Genomic DNA, 17,422 nt, shown 5'->3' with positions numbered 1-17,422 from the left:
TGAAACAAACAGATGGAGATATATACCATGTTCTTGGATTGGAAGAATCAATATTGTGAAAATGACTATACTATCCAAAGCAATCTACAGATTCAATGCAATCCCTATCAAATTACCCATGGCATTTTTTACAGAACTAGAACAAAAAATCTTAAAATTGTATGCAGACACAAAAGACCCCAAATAGCTAAGGCAATCCTGAGGAAAAAAAAAATGGAGCTGGAGGAATCAGACTCCCGGACTTAAGACTATACTACAAAGCTACAGTAATCAAGACAATATGGTACTGGCACAAAAACAGAAATATAGATCAATGGAACAGGATAGAAAGCCCAGAGATAAACCCATGCACCTATGTCCAACTAATCTATGAAGAAGGAGGCAAGGATATACAATGGAGAAAAGACAGCCTCTTCAATAAGTGGTGCTGGGAAAACTGGAAAGCTAATGGAAAATAATGAAATTAGAACACTCCCTAACACCACTCACAAACATAAACTCAAAATGGATTACAGACTTAAATGTAAGACAGGACACTATAAAACTCTTAGAGGAAAACATAGGCAGAATGCTCTTTGACATAAATCACAGCAAGATTTTCTTTGACCCACCTCCTAGAGTAATGAAAATAGAAACAAAAGTGAACACAGAGATCTAATGAAACTTCAAAGCTTTTGCACAGCAAAAGAAACCATAAACAAGACAAAAAGACAACCCTCAGAACGGGAGAAAATATTTGCAAAAGAAGAAACTGACAAAGAATTAATGTCCAAAATATACAAGCAGCTCATGCAGCTCAATATCAAAAAAAATAGATAACCCAATCCAAAAATGGGCAGAAGTCCTAAATAGACATTTCTCCAAAGAAGATATACAGATTGCCAACAACCACATGATATATATATATATAACACATTATATGTAAAAATCATTTCTAAACACCCCAGAATACTTATTTAATTGTTCTCATACAATTTATCAGGGAGAAAGGTGAGAATATATTGCTAAGTGGGAACAAGAATAAGACTGAATTTCCCACTAGCCAGAGTTCAGATTAAATGCTGTGAGATAATACATAGACAAATAAAATTTTAAAAGTTGCTTTAAAGTTCACATAGGTCATCAAGGAGTAGTGACAGTTGTTTCTGTAGATCTTTCATCCCTATGTGGAATAGTATATTCAGGTTAACATGTTCTTAAACATACTGATTTATTATAAATAGTTGCCCCATAAGAAAGAATCAATGGTTTCAAACTGCTTCTAATATGCACCTAGTAAACCACAGCTCAGATATTGTGTGTGTAGTTTAGCAATGTTGGTGCTGGTTTCATGTTAAAATTCTGGAAAATATCAAACAGGAGACAAACACACAGTGTTTTAGTGTGGAAAATTAGATCTCATGTTTAAGGAGAATTCTTACAGACAGTAGTCAGCTGAACAAAAACATAATATTTGTATTCTTTAGAACTACAGCTTAAGAAATACTAACTGTAAAACACTATGAGTATTACAAGAAAACATTTCATATTGGGAAATCTGTAATAATTGCTTTCCTTTGAATTTAAGATTCATTTTAAATGGAATTATGGGGTGTGTTTATTCCATTCTCTTCTACGTATCTATTCCAAAGTAAATATGTAAAAAAGTTTAGATGTGGAATGTAGAATGACACCAAAGGTACAATATGAAACTTTATTTCACATATATTTGCTTCCATTTCTACACACTGTATGATTTTAGGGCAAATTATTTGTCTTCTCTTAATTTAATTTTTCCAGCTAATAAATAGAGATAATAATAATAGCTACTTGATAGAATGATTATAAAGATAATTGAAACAGTTTATATTAAATACCTAGCACAAATATAACATAGAGTAGGAGTGTATATAAACTATATACATGTATATATGCTAGTCTCCTTTCTATTATTATTATTAATTGAATTATTATTAAGCTATTCTCCTTACTATTATTATTATTAAGAATTTAATTGAAACTATATATATATATGTGTATATATATATGTGTGTGTGTGTGTGTGTGTGTGTGTGTGTGTATGTATATATATAAGCTATTATCCTTACAACTATTATTAAGAGTTGAATCTCTGTTTTGTTATTGTGTTAACAGGAAGATCAGGACGTCCCTGTGAGAAAGAACTTTATGAGTGCCTTTCCAAACTTCATGTTCATGGAATGTGCAGAGGAAATGAACACAGTGATGGCTTGCCATGCTTATGCACACCTGGACTTATGGTAAAACTTCCTGATGGGTTTTGTTGTGATCCTTTTTTTCATCATCTTTGAACGAGAGGAAATACTGGAATGTTGCATGGTGACAAATGGAGGTTGGAGACGTTCCTCTCAGTACCTCTCTCCTTCTCTGTCTGCACTTACTGTGTTTTTCTCACCATTCCCTTTCCCTTCTTCTATCCATCACATGCAGCTTCAGCCCTTCCTCTCAGGAGAAAAGCATTCTGAGAAACTGATCTATACGAAGGTGCAAGTGACCAAATGCATTAAAACATTAAAGGGCAAAGAATTCTTATATTTGAGCTAAACATTTTTCTTTTTAATGCCAGGGAGGAATTACTTAATATCATCAGGGTATTGGCAGAACCTCCATTTTGCTCAATGACATAGCACTGCTTCCAGGGCTGAGCTCAGAGAATAGTGTGTCTGGGGAGGATGAATCTCCTTCTTTGGCAAATTTGAACAGGTGATTCCATTAGCACTAGAATAGACTTACCTGGTAGAAATATCACTATTAAAAGACAGCTTTTGACCACAATCCTTTATTAAAGCTGGCCACAGCATATGAATATATTGATAGTAAGGGAAGAGCAATTGGCAAGACTGTGTTGCCAGGAACTCTAAATGTATATTTATAAAATGTATATATATATATGTATATGTATAGCTAAATCACTTTGCCATACACCTGAAACTACCACAACATAGTAAATCAACTATACTCCAATATAAAATTTAAAAATAGGGCTTCCCGGGCTTCCCTGGTGGCGCAGTGGTTGAGAGTCTGCCTGCCGATGCAGGGGACACAGGTTCGTGCCCCGGTCTGGGAAGATCCCACATGCCGCGGAGCAGCTGGGCCCGTGAGCCATGGCCGCTGAGCCTGCGCATCCGGAGCCTGTGCTCTGCAACGGGAGAGGCCACAACATGAGAGGCCCGTGTACCGCAAAAAAAAAAAAAAAAAAAAAAAAAAAAATAGGGCTTCCCTGGTGGTGCAGTTGTCAAGAATCTGCCTGCCAAAGGAGGGGACAAGGGTTCAAGCCCTTGTCCGGGAAGATCCCACATGCCGTGGAGCAACTAAGCCCATGCACCACAGCTACTGAGCTTGCGCTCTAGAGCCCTCAAGCCATAACTACCGAGCCCGCATGCCACAACTACTGAAACCCCCATGCCTAGAGCCCATGCTCTGCAACAAGAGAAGCCTCCACAATGAGTAGCCCACACACTGCAACGAAGAAGAGCCCCCACTCGCCACAACTAGAGGAAGCCCGCACACCACAATGAAGACCCACCACAGTCAAAAGATAAAAAAATAAAATAAAAATAAATTTAAAAATAAAAAATATATATTTATAAATTTGATTAATGATAGACCAGTCTTAACCAAGATTAAGGTTAAATAATTAGAGAGGATATCCAGTCAGGTGTAGTGTTAAGGAATCACACTTCAAGAAATTCGAGGCCTGGCCAGTGCTGAAGAAAGATGCCCAGATATGAATGGGGCAGGGGACTCCTCAGAGCTGGAGGATCAGAAGCAGGAGTGCCCAGAAGTGGTTAAGGAATTGAACAGAAAAATGGTAGATACCTATCATCAGAATACAAGAATTTGAGAAATCCTGGGTATAAGTCCAATCTGTCTGAGATGAATGTGGGTAAACTAAAACAGAACCATTGTCTTCCTTTCTCTGAGAATCCTCCAGTCCAGGCTTTGCCCTGGGGAAAGGATTTTCCCTTAGTGATCTCAGGAGGATGATCTTTGAGGAAGAATTTCAGGCACTCTGACAACTGAGTGTGGGAGGTATTCAGTGCCAAGAAATTATTTTCGTATCACCTCAGATTATGTCAATAATAGCTTCCTCAAGGAGTCAGTAGAAAGAGAAGACTGAACTATAGCCTTTATTTAAGTAAATTATGCTGCTAATACAGCTGGTATATAGAAATCTAAATAATTAGAAAAGAAATGATCATTTTATCGATTTTTTTGTTAAACAAGAAGAATTTACTACCAAATATCTTTAAAATTCCTTTGAGGTATATGTTGACAATGTAAAAAATATCCTAAAAAACATACAGTTTTATAAAACCAGAAGTCTACTAATTGGAAGGAACTGTTACAGATATAATAAACCTATATTTTACTATGGCATTTAACAAATAAATTTGAAATGGATATTCTTATAGCCACTGTCTCAAGTATTGAAAGCTAAAATAAAACTTAAAAACTTATAATCATAAGATATACTGTGTGGGTAAAAGCTACAAAGATATAAGGGGGATTCTACTTTTGTTAATGCATTTGATATGTTCTAAAATGACCAGATAAATATAGAGGAAACAATTTAGTGAAAAAGAATCTACAATTTATGTTGTACCTATCAATGTTATAGCAGTATATAGACATTTTAAACTAAATATGACTTAAATATATACCCTTGAAATTAAGATATAAATTATTAGTTGGAATTTCAAAAGAAAAATGTTTTGCTCAAATATAAGAAAAGCATATATATGATTTGCAAATATTGTCTCTCATTTAGTAGGCTGCCTTTTTTGCATTGGTAATTTCCTTCACTGTGCAAGAGCTTTTTAGTTTGATGTAGTCTCTTTTGTTTATTTTTGCTTTTGTTTTCCTGGCTTGAGAAGAGAGATCCCAAAAATGTTACTAAGACCTATGTCAAAGAGTGTACTGCCTATGTTTTCTAACTAAGGGTTTTATAGTTTCAGATTTTATGCTTAAATCTTAAATCTATTTTAAGTTTATTTCTGTATATGGTGTGAGAAAGTGGTCCAGTTTGATCGTTTTGTGTAGCTGTTTAATTTTCCCACCACCATTTATTGAAGAGGCTGTTTTTTTCTCTGTTGTATATTCTTGCCTCCCTTGTCATAGATTAATTAACCATGAGTGTGTGGGTTTATTTCTGGGCTCTCTCTTCTGTTCCATTGAACTATGTGTCTGTTCCTGTGCCAGTACCATGCTGTTTTGATTACTGTAGCTTTGTTGTATAGTTTAAAATCACAGTGCTTGATGCTTCCAGCTTCATTCTTCTTTCTCAACATTGCTTTAGCTATTTGGGGTCTTTTGTGTTTCCACACAAATTTTTAGAATTATTTGTTCTAGTTTTGTGAAAAATGCCATTGGTATTTTGATAGAGATTGAATTGAATCTGTAGATTGCCTTGAGTAGTATGAACATTTTATCAATATTAATTCTTCCAATCTATGAACATTGTTAAACTTTATGTGTATGTGTGCCTTCTTCAGTTTCTTTCATCAGTGTCATAGTTATTGGAGTACAAGACTTTTACCTTGTTTGTTAGATTTATACAGTGGTAACATATTCTTTTTTATTCAATTTTAATGGGATTGTTTTCATCATTTCTCTTTCTGATAGTTTGTTATCAGTGTATAGAAGTAAAAGAGATTTCTGTATATAAATTTTGTATCCTGCAATTTGCTGAATTTATTTACTAGTTCTAATAGTCTTTTGATTGTGTCTTTAGGATTTACTGTATATGTATCACGTCATCTGCAAACAGTGACAATTTACTTCTTCCTCTCCAATCTACACTTATTTCCTTTTCTTGTCTGATTGCTATACCTAGTGTTTCCAACACTGTTGAATAAAAATGGTGAGAGTGGGCATCCTTGTTGTGCTCCTGATCTTAGAGGCAATGCTTTCAGCTTTTCAACATTAAGTATGATGTTGACTGGGTATTTCTTACATGTGGGCTTTATTATGTTGAGGATTCTTCCCTTTATACATAGTTTGTTGAGGATTTTTCTCATAAGTGGATGTTTAATTTCTTAGAAATCTTTTTCAGTATCTATTCTGATCATTGTATAAATTTTATTTAATTAGTTAATGTGATATATCACATTGACTGATTTGTGGATATTAAACCATTCTTGCATCCCTGGGATAAATCCACTTGATTGTACTGTAGGATCATTTTAATGTATTGTTAAATTCATTTTGCTAATATTTTCTTGAAGACTTTTGCATCTGTATTCTTTAGTGATATTGGCCTATAATTTTCTTTCTTTCTTTCTTTTTTTCTTTGTCTGGTTTTGGTATCAGGGTGAAGCTGGCCTCACAGAATGAGTTTGAAAGAGTTCTTTCCTCTTCAGTTTGTTTGTGTAGTTTGAGAAAGATAGGCATTAACTCTTTTCTGAATGTTTGGTAGACTTGTTTGTTGGGAGGTTTTTTTTTCTGTTTTGTTTAAATTATTGACTCAATATCATTACTAGGAATCAGTCTGTTTGTACTATCTATTTCTTCCTAATTCAGTCTTTGGGGGTTATATTCTTTTAGGCATTTGCCTTTTTCTTCTAGGTTGTCCATTTTATATGCATATAATTGTTTGTAACAACCTCTCATGTGATGTTGGTTGTTACTTCTCCTCTCTAATTTCACTTATTTAAGCCCTCTCTCTATTTTTTTAAGCCTGGCTAAAAGTTTATCAATTTCATTTAGTTTTTCATAGAAGCAGCTCTTAGTTTTAATGATCTTTTCTGTTCTTTTTTTAGACTCATTTATTTCTGCTCTGATCTTAATCATTTATTTCCTTCTACTAACTTTGGGTTTCTTTGTTTTTCTTTTTTAAGTCCCTTTAGGTGTAAGATTATGTTGTTTTCTTGGTTTTTCTTGTTTCCTGTTGTAGGCTCGTATTGCTATGAACTCCCTTCTTAGAAATGCTTTTGCTCTGTACCATAGATTTTGGATCCTGTGTTTTTGTTTTCATTTGTCTACAGGTATTTTTTTTTATTTCCTCTTTGATTTCTTCTGTAATCCATTGGTTGTTTAGTAGCATGTTGTTTAGACTCCATGTGTTTGTGTTTTTTGCAGTTTTTTTTTCTTATAGTTAATTCTATTCTCATGGTATTGTGTTCAGAAAAGATGCTTCATATGATTTTAATATTTTTAAGTTTTCTGAGACTTGTTTTGTGGCTTAGCATGTGATCTATCCTAGAAAATATCACATGTGCACTTGAATATGTATATTCTGCTGCTTTTGGATGAACTATTCTATAGATAGCTATTAAGTCTATTTGATCTGATGTATCATTTGAGACTAATGTTTACCTACTGATTTTCTGGCTGGATGATATGTCAATTTATGTAAATGGGTGTTAAAGTCCCCTACTATTATTGTGTAACTGTTAATTTATTTCTTTATATTTATTAATATTTGCTTTATGTATTTAGGTGCTGCTGTTTTGAGTGCACATAGATTTACAATTGTTATATCTTCTATTGTATTATTATGTAATGTCATTCTTTGTCTCATCTTACAGTCTTTGTTTTAAAGTCTATTTTGTCTGATATAAATGTTGTTACCCCAGTTTTCTTTTGATTTCCATTTACCGGGAATACCTTTTCCCATCCCCTCACTTTCAGTCTGTGTGTGTCTTTAGATCAGAAGTGAGTCTCTTGCAGGCAGCATATATATGGATCTTGGTATTGTATCCAATCAGCCATTCTGTATTTGATTGGAGCATTTAATTCATTTATATTTAAAAAAATTATTAAAAATTATGTACTTATTGCCATTTCATTCTTTTTCTTTTTTTCCCCTTTCTTCCTTTGCTCTCTTCCCTTATGATTTGATGACTATCTTTAGTATCATGTTTGGGTACCTTTCTCTTCTTTATGTGTATATCTATTATAGATTTTTGGATTGTGGTTACCATGATTTTTATATATAACAACCTAAACAATAATTTTTAGTTGATGATCTCTTATTTTCCAACATGTTTTAACACCCTGCATCTTTACTCTCTCCCCCCACATTTAATGTTTTTAATATCATATTTTACATCCTTCTTGTTTTGTGTATTTCTTAACTACTTATTGAGGATATAGATTGTTTCACTTCTTTTGTCTTTTAACCTTCCTAGTAGCTTTATAAGTGTTGCTCTACAATTGTTATTGTATATTTGCATTTACCTGAGAGATTTTTTTTATTTTGTAATTTTCATATTTACAGTCACTGCCTTTTCTTTTTCACTTACAGAAGTCCATTTCACATTTCTTGTAGAGCCAGTTTAGTGGTGCTCAACCCTTTTAGGTTTTTCTTGTCTGTAAAACTCTTTATCTTTCCTTCAAATCTGAATGATATCCTTGTTGGGTAGAGTTGGTTGGAAGTTGTAGCCTTTAATCACTTTAACAATTTAATTTCTCTTCTTTATGGCCTACAAAATTTCTGCTGAGAAATCAACTTACAGTCTCATGGGAGTTTGTTTATATGAAACTTTTTGCATTCCTCTTGCTACTTTTAAGATTCTTTCATTATCTTTCATTTTTGCCATTTTAATTAGAACATGTCTTAGTATGAACCTCTTTGGAGTTATCTTGTTTGGGACTCTCTGTGCTTCTTGGAACTGAATGTTTGCTTCTTTTCCCAGGTGAGGGAAGTTTTCAGCTATTATTTGTTCAAATAAGTTCTCTGCCCCTATTTCTCTCTCTTTTTTTTTTATTGGACTTCTATAATGTAATTGTTAGTATGTCTGGTGGTGTCCCATAGGTCTCTTAAACTATCCTCATTTCTTTTAATTATTATTTTTTTCTGTTCAGTTTGGGTGATTTTCACTACTCTGTCTTTCAATGACTGATCTGTTTTTCATATCTACTGTTGATTCCTTCTAGTGTAGGTTTTATTTTATTTTCCAGCTGTGTTTGTTTCTTTATATTTTTTACTCTTTGTTGAACTTCTCACTGTGTTCATCCTTTCTTCTCCCAAGTTCATTGGGCATCTTGCTTATCATAACCTTGAACTCTTTACTGGGCAGATTGTTTATTCTACTTCATTTAGTTCTTTTTATGAGGTTTTGTGTTATTTATTTGTTTGGAACATATTTCTCTCTCTCCTTATTTTGCCTAATTATTTGTGTTTATTTCTATGTATTAGGTATTTTGGTTATGTTTACCAATCTTGGTGAAATGATCTTATGTAGGAGTTATCCTATGAGGCCCAGCAGCATGCTTCCTTCTGGTTGCTAGAGTCATACACTCTAAGGCTGCCCCCTATGTGGGCTGTGTTTCCCCTTCTATTGTGGTGGGCCAAGAACTTGGGGCTTGTTGATAGATGGGGCTATATTCCAGCCCAGTTGGCTGTGAGGCTCTGCCTCATTTCATGTTTGCAGGGCCACTGGAGGAGAGGACCAGGTCCCTACACAGCTGGCTGTGTAGATCCAGGGCTGCACTCTGGTGCTAGCCCTTTTTTGGATGGGTCTGTGTCCTCATCCAGCTGGCTATACGAACTGGTGGGGGGGGTGGCTTGGCATGCAGCTGGTGCTGGTCACTCATTGGTTGAGCCATGTCCCTACATGCCTGGCTGTGTGGATCAAAGTGTCAGAGGGACACAGGGCTGGTGCTGGTCCACTGGTGGGGAGGTAAGCCCTTGACAATGACAGCATAGTGGGAGGATTCCAAAATGCTGCCTGCTAGAGCTTGTGTTCACATGATAGAATGACTCTCAAAAATGGCTGCTAACAGTATCTCCATCTCCTGTGGGTGTCTCAGTTTGCCTCCAGCCTCTCTGGGAGACTCTGCAAGATCAGCAAGTGGGTCTGACTCAGGCTTCTCAAACTACAGTCTCTATGCTGGGACTCAGAGTGTGTGAGATTTTGTGCATACTCTTGAAGAGCAAAATCTGTTCCCACAGCCCTCTGGGTCTCCCATAAGCAAACCCTGCTGGTTTTCAAAGCCAGACTCTCTAGGGGCTCATACCCTAAGTGCAGGATGTCTGGGTGGGAAAACTCAAAATGTGGTTTTATCTCTTGTTTTTTGGGGTGAACCTCTGCAGTTGTGATATTCCTCTTGTGTGTGGGTCACTGACCAGGTGGGTCTGGGTCTTGACTATACTGCATCTCCACTCCTCCTACCTTTCTCCTTTTGGCTCCTTCTTTATGTTTTTAATTGTGGAAAACCTTTTCTGCTAGTCTTCATATAGTTTTCATAGTTAGTTTCTCTGTATTTGTAATTTTGTGGTGTCTGTGGGAGGCATTCAAGTTCTTCCTTCTCTGTCATCTTGTCCACACCTTTGACAAAACTATTTTAGAAACAGTTATGGCAAATACATAAGACTACTGAACAATTGCTTTTTAGATTTTTCCTTCCTTCTCCAACTAATCCTGAGAGTAAATGGGATATAAAGAAATAAGACTCATAATCATGGCAAAAAGTCAAACTTCACTGGTATGTTAAAGAATGTCATTCACAGAATAATATAGAATTTCAGAGAGGCTTAAGGAACAATGTAGTTAGTAGGATTGGAGAATAGGTAAACTGAATCCATTAGGAGTAAGGATTATGTGCTCATATAGAGCTCAGGTGGCCATGAAAGCAGTGGGCATAGGGAAGAATTGACAACTCACAGAAGGGGTAAGTCAGGATAGATGGGAAGAGACTAAAGCCTGTATCAGTTATCACATTCTAGTATAATATTTGCTTGTTTCCTTATTTATCTGTCCACCCTGATAGATTTCAAGCTCTTGAAGAGCAGGGATAATTGTAGTATCTTTAAGAGCACAAAATATAATACATATGTTTTGAATTTGGTTATCATTGTTGGGGTTTTTTTTTTTGAGTTCTTATCATATTAATCATAATAGTGTTAAGTTCCTAGTCTGAACATTGCAAAGTTTCTGCCATATCTGAGTCTGATTTTGGTACTTTCTTTGTCTCTTCAAACTGTGTGTCTTTTAGCATGCCTTGTCATTTTATAGTTATAACCACATATGGAGTGCTGGATAAAAATAACTGAGATAAACAGGTGTTTAGTATGAGACTTTATTTTTGTCTAACTAGGAGTCAGGCCATGTTTACTGTTTACTCTGGCTATGGGTGCCAGAGGCTAAAATGTCTGCTGATTTCCTTGTTTTGTCTCCTCTCTAATCACTGGGTTTCCTTAGAGACTTCTTCTTAAATCACTCTGAGCTGTGCAGTTCTTTCCATTGTAGTCCCTGTTACTGTAAAGGAGCCCTGTTGATGTGGGTGAAGTGGAAGAGTAGGGTCTCAGGCCCTTAGGGAGCCTGTGCCTCACCTCTGGGCTGTGAGCTACACATTTCCTTCTCAACCTCCCCCTCTCTTAGGTGTGACAAGAAAGCTTCAGGGGGCTGGAGATGGGAATATTGATTAATCATTCTGGCAAAAGTTTCCTTTGGGGTCAGACCTTGTTAAGGAGAACAGAATGCCCTGGAAGTACTTCAGAACAACTATTCTTCCCCTGCTGTTGGAAGCACAAAGGGATTTTTCTCATGTATTTACCATGAGAACCTGGTGGAACTCCTGGAGATAAAATTTAATGAAAGTACAGGGGATTCCCTAAGATCTCCCCCACTGCCCCAGAGTGATTAATTTAACTCTCAAGCTTGTACACAGTAGGCCTCCAGCACTTTGTCAATTACAGTTTGTTTTCCTACCATGGCACTGGCTCCAGCAATGGTTTCTGCTCTGCTATGATTCTTTGTTTCTGCCTTACTGTCTGTCCAGTTCTGGGGGGAGGACTTTGCCCTGTGACCTCAGTTGTATCACAAATCAAAGAAAAGTTGTCATTTTTGTTTTATCCAGTTTTATTATGTTTGTGAAGAAGGGAGTGATGACTTCTAAGCTTCTTACACACTGGACCAGAAACCAGAAGTCTTGTGATTGTTTTAAGAATAAAATAACCTATGAATATATTTAATAAGGAAATAGATGAATTTTCCTTCATTCATGAAATTCAATGTGTCTTTAAAAAACCGATTTCCTTATTCTAACTAGGCTTCTCAGGTATCTCACCTTGAATGATCATTCTATTTCCCAGAGTTGCTTGAGGTCTTCATGGAATTGCTTAAAAGATACCATGGCAATCAGATTCTCCACTAACATGTAGAAAAAAAATATATATATATAATATTGTACATAGAAGTATAACTGCTGATATAATAGCACACATAATCTGTTAAAATATATCAAATTATTGGGAATATGCAAGCATTGAATTTCTGATTATAACTTGAAACAGCAAAACTCAATACAAATCATCAAGCTTCTTACTGAAATAGTTTGTAGCAAGTCTCTTCACATTAAGTCTATTTATGTTAACTTCAACTTCCCTCTAAAATCATCATTCTTCAAACAGATCTTTGAAAAGATGCTACATTTTTTCTATATTTCTTCTATTTAAGCTATTTTAAAACTCTCACTAATTACAATGTCATATAAAAATGTTAACTCAGCTGCATGTTTATGAGATTAGAGAAAATTAATATCACTACATTTAATATTAATATCCCTACAATGATTATTTGATAATGAAGAGTAACTTAAGGAGTGAACATCATCTGCTATTTTTTCTTTATTTCTGAGAATTAATATTTGGTGCATAATATTAAAGACCTAAACTCTCAGATTTTCTTAATGTTTTGAGCTGTGACAATCTCTGACAAGCTGATAATTTTTGCAGATTATTCTTTTTAGCCGATCTGATTTTGAAAGTGAATCAAAGCACTAAAGTACTTACATTATTCTGAAATTCAAATGCTCTGTAAAAGAATTTAAGTGACAGACACAATTTATTGAGTGTCCTAGACTTGCTTGCTAAAAAATTCAAGGCAAATGATCTCCTTCTTTTTAGTTTGATCACCATTGCTCTTTTCTTCCTCAGTAAATGAATTTCTACCAAACAAGATAGATCCATACATTAACTGGTGACTGTGAGTTGGTCATGCTTATTGTATTTTACAGAATTATAGCAGTCAATAAAAGTGTTATTTCATTCTTTAAATTAAAACACAGATCTTTATGTAGTGTAGAAGCTGGATTCTATTAAAAATGGAAAAAAAGGAAAAACCACTTTCTGCATGAGAAAATATGCTCTGAATTCTACAACAATACAGTCTATTTGCAATACCTGGTTTTTAAATGTCATCTTCAAAATAGACCTAAGAACAAGGCACAGGATAGCAAGACAGACCATTGGGTTTTATGTTTGTTTATGGTTCTGGTGTTTATTTTATCATGATATAAAGTGATCAATGTTGTTAATAAATATTCACAAGTATTTGCTGTGTTCAGGATGCCATGACTCATCCTATTAAATAATTAAAGTTTATTGTTTCTATGTAGAAAGTACATAAGCAAAGGCATAATTCTTAGATAAACTCAATAATTCCTTTTATAAAGAAGGATGTTTTATTGCTTTTGACATTTATCCATATTTGAGATCAGGTTATTGATATTTTAGATCAAACACATCCCTTGGACACTCACCATAGCAAAGTACTTGTAAATCATATGAAGAAAAACATGAACACGTACTATTCTTATATTCAAATTAAGGAAAAGGGGGCAGGTCCATAAGCAAATGAATGCATAGGAAAACAACAACAATGCTCCCTTTAAGGCAAAATTTGATGCTTTGCTTTAAGATATTTTGAGCATATTTTGTGTGCAGAACACTATGCTAGACCCTCAACAAATGTAAAACTTCATTAGTTTCAATTTCTCACCAAAGAGAGCTTTCAGCTGAGTGGAGTAGACAGGTACATATAGGATAATAAGAAAGACAGCAATGGGTTTATTCAGGAAACTGTTTGCCAAGGGAAATGAAGACATTATCGAGGACACTGTTTGTGGTTCTAATATTAAGTGTAATAAGGCAATTTTCAAATCTGAGTAAAGTACTCATTAGAAGAACTTTTTCAAGGGACGAAGATTAAGGCTTCCCTGCAAGGGTTAGAAAGGAATCTCTAAAAGTGCCAAGACTTCCTCTGCTTACCTAAGTTGGAAGCCCACCCAGAGGGATTGCTCAGTACTGCTAATGAAAACGCTGTGTGCAGTAGTTAGAACAAAGGCTCATCTGCTTCTCAGGACCAGTTTCACCACAAGCATCTCATCCCTGTTTGAATGTCTTCTAAGCATTCTAACCAACACAGTAACAATCTTACGTAATCCAAGGGTTGTTGTGATGATATTGGAGAAGGAAGAAAGGTACAAATTTAAATGAAACTTAACAACCAAAGAGGAAGTTATCTGTATAATGTAAATATAGTTTATAATGGACAAATATAGTTTAATATTTTCATAAATACACTATTGAAAATAAGATTTTTTCTTCATTTTCTATAACAGATCTATGGCACAGTTATGATGTACAACCCAAATGTTTTACAGCAGTGGTTTTTATTGGTAAATGAAGTGTAGTAAAATTGTGACTACACCCTAGAGCTATTTAGATATCATGGGTAATAGTTGCCCTCCTCTCATCTTTATGCATCTATTTCTTGTATAAAAAGGGCTAGTGGATTAATGTTCATATTTGATAGAAACTTAGAATATTCTTGGTTTTATATATTACCTCAAAGGAGAATGGGCTTAACATTTTAGACCTCAGTTAGACAGAAATTTCTGTGAGCCTCAGTTTCCAAATCTATAGCATGAAGGTATAGATGATGAGTTGACTTCTGAATCATACCTAAGATAACATTGTTAGTACATTGGAAAGTTGGAACAGAATGTTAAACGCTCACACTTATAGGCTGGTGATGTTTCCTCTACGACTTACCTTTTATTCATTTATTATTAACATAAATATCTCTATGTCATATTGGTAGGGGTAGGGGCAGAAGATATTATTGAATCACTTTCCAAAATAAAAGCATAGGCTGGATTCCAAAACCCACTCCATAGCCTCCCCTACCATTGGCATCCCCCACTACAGGGGTACATTTGTTACAAATGATGAACAACATTATCGCCCAAGGTCCATAGTTTACATTAGGGTTCACTCTCGGTGTTTGCATTCTATGGGTTTTGACAAACAAATGATGACAGGCATCTACAATTATAGTATCATGCAGAGTATTTTCACTGCCCTAAAAATCCTCTGTGATCCTCCTATTCATCCTTCCCTCCCCTCTAACTCCTGGCAATCACTGATCTTTTTACCGTCTCTTTAGTTTTGCTTTTTCCAGAATGTCATACAGTTGGAATCATGCTAAGTCTTTTCAGACTGGCTTCTTTCACTTAACAATATGCATTTAAATTTATTCTCTGTCTTTTTTTTTTTTTTTTTTTTTTTTTTTTGCGGTACGTGGTCCTCTCACTGTTGTGGCCTCTCCTGTTGTGGAGCACAGGCTCCGGACGTGCAGGCTCAGCGGCCATGGCTCACGGGCCCAGCCACTCCACAGCATGTGGGATCCTCCCAGACCGGGGCACGAACCAACATCCCCCGCATCGTCAGGTGGACTCTCAACCACTGCGCCACCAGGGAAGCCCTATTCTTTGTCTTTTTACGGCTTGATAGCTTATTTATTTTTAGTGCTGAATATTCCATAGCCTGAATGTATTGCACTTTATCCGTTCACCTGCTGAAGGACACCTTGGTTTCTTGCAAGTTTTAGCAATTATGAATAAACCTGTTACAAACATCTGTATGCAGGCTTTAGTGCATTCATAAATTTTCAGTTAATTTGTATAAACACCAGGGAATGGGCAATTGCAGGATCTTATGGTAAAATTTATTAAGTTACCTAAGAAACTGCCAAACTGAATTTCAAAGTGCAGTACCATTTTGAATTTTCATAAGCAATTAGGTAGCATTTTATAATTTGTTTTCATATCAATCACCAGACTGTAATCCATCAGATCCATCATTTGTGTGGCTATATGTTTAATGTGTGATCACACTCTCCCCCTTACCCTCCTCTTCCCTCTTCTCTTCTTCACTCTACTCTGCTTCTCTCCCTTCCAATAAGCTCCATGAGAACAAGAAATATGTGCATCTAGTTTTCTTCTATTCTCCAAGTTGATGCCACATAATAGATTCTGAATAAGTCTTTGTTTATCAAATGCACAATAACATGGATGAGACTATAAATGTTTTAGATTTAATTAATCATACTATAAATTTGCAAACCAGAGGCTATTGTGTACAATGCCATACACCATTAAATATATCACAAATTCCTTTCTACCATAATGGTTAAGTGATTTAAAATATCACTTGAGCCATAAGCTACCATGAGAAGTAGTTATTATTTGTGAAGCATTAACTATTTGGCAGACTAAATGTTTTAGATGCATACCTCATTTAATGTTTAAAACAAACTCATGACATAAGAATCATTATTCCCCTTATTGTGCATATGAGGAAACAGATTCAGAGTTTGAAACACTTATCCAGAGCTGGAAAATATTAGAATTACATTTTTCCATTAAATCCAAATCTTATATTCATAAACACTAGGTCAGAAAGATTTTATTCTGCATTCAGCTCGAGTTCTGTTTTTTTTTCACTCTGAGCTATGCTCAAATTTCTCTTGTCAAAAACAGTCTACACTATAAAGGACTTAGCTCACATCATTCCTACAAAAATTTTCTTATGTTTTTGCACCAAAATTTCTTATTTCACATGGTTCTTATGTTCTAACAAATAGAACTGTGCATTTTACATCTGCCAGTTGATTCTATAAGTAATTAAATGTAGGCTAGGTAGCAGGAGGAAATATGATAACCCACATCTACTGCATTTCTTTGATGATAAAAACCAATCTCTCTGTTTCCCTGATCCTTCTGGCATTGCCACTGAGAAACAGCAGGATTTTCATGCTTACCTTGTGTTCTGGGAGTCTTTTCTAATTCATACTCAATGCACCTGGTTTAGCATTTTCCCCTTAATTAAAAATAAATGAAATTAAGAAAAAAAGTGGCTCTACAGGGAAGAATAAGTCCTGTTGATCTTCCTTCTCCATGTGGTACTGGGGTTCAACTCATTGTATTGTGTTTGTAACATTTGATTTATTTTAGGTGTTAGACGCTATCCTTGTAACATAGCGCTTGATTTATTTTGTCTTACTTTGTGTAACGTTTTCATGTCATTAGCACTTGCATTTCCTAAGTAAAGGGAGGATTGTATACATAGACTCAGAACTTGAAGATCAGCTTCAAAACATTCTGTCAGCCTAACTCATTGAAGAGAGAAAGATAACATGTCTTGCCAAATTATGTTATAGAAAATAGGCTTGGTAGTGTTCAGAAGGCATCCTGTTTAATGTTTTAAAATGAAGATTTCACCTTTATGTTCTAAAGGTAAAGAAAAGTGTAAAATTATCAGTGTTTTGATAAATCTTTGATGTGTGTCATGCACACAAATGTGGCTGTTTTGGTTGGTGTAGAAGAGCATCCC

General features: G+C 35.2%; 1 protein-coding gene across 1 annotated transcript in view; it reads left to right on the top strand.

Moving 5' to 3' along the window:
- EYS (eyes shut homolog) overlaps nucleotides 1–17,422 on the top strand; it is a 1,591,612-nt gene that overhangs the window by 784,788 nt on the left and 789,402 nt on the right. The window contains exon 22 of the mRNA XM_060115102.1: nucleotides 2,134–2,258. Coding sequence (XP_059971085.1) covers nucleotides 2,134–2,258 — 125 coding nt within the window. The remainder of the gene's footprint in view (nucleotides 1–2,133; nucleotides 2,259–17,422) is intronic.

The sequence above is a fragment of the Mesoplodon densirostris genome, chromosome 12 (genome assembly GCF_025265405.1).
Source record: "Mesoplodon densirostris isolate mMesDen1 chromosome 12, mMesDen1 primary haplotype, whole genome shotgun sequence".
In the NCBI taxonomy this organism is placed as follows: domain Eukaryota; kingdom Metazoa; phylum Chordata; class Mammalia; order Artiodactyla; family Ziphiidae; genus Mesoplodon; species Mesoplodon densirostris.
Note: the sequence above shows the minus strand (reverse complement) of the source record. Positions and strands in the feature narration are given on the sequence as shown.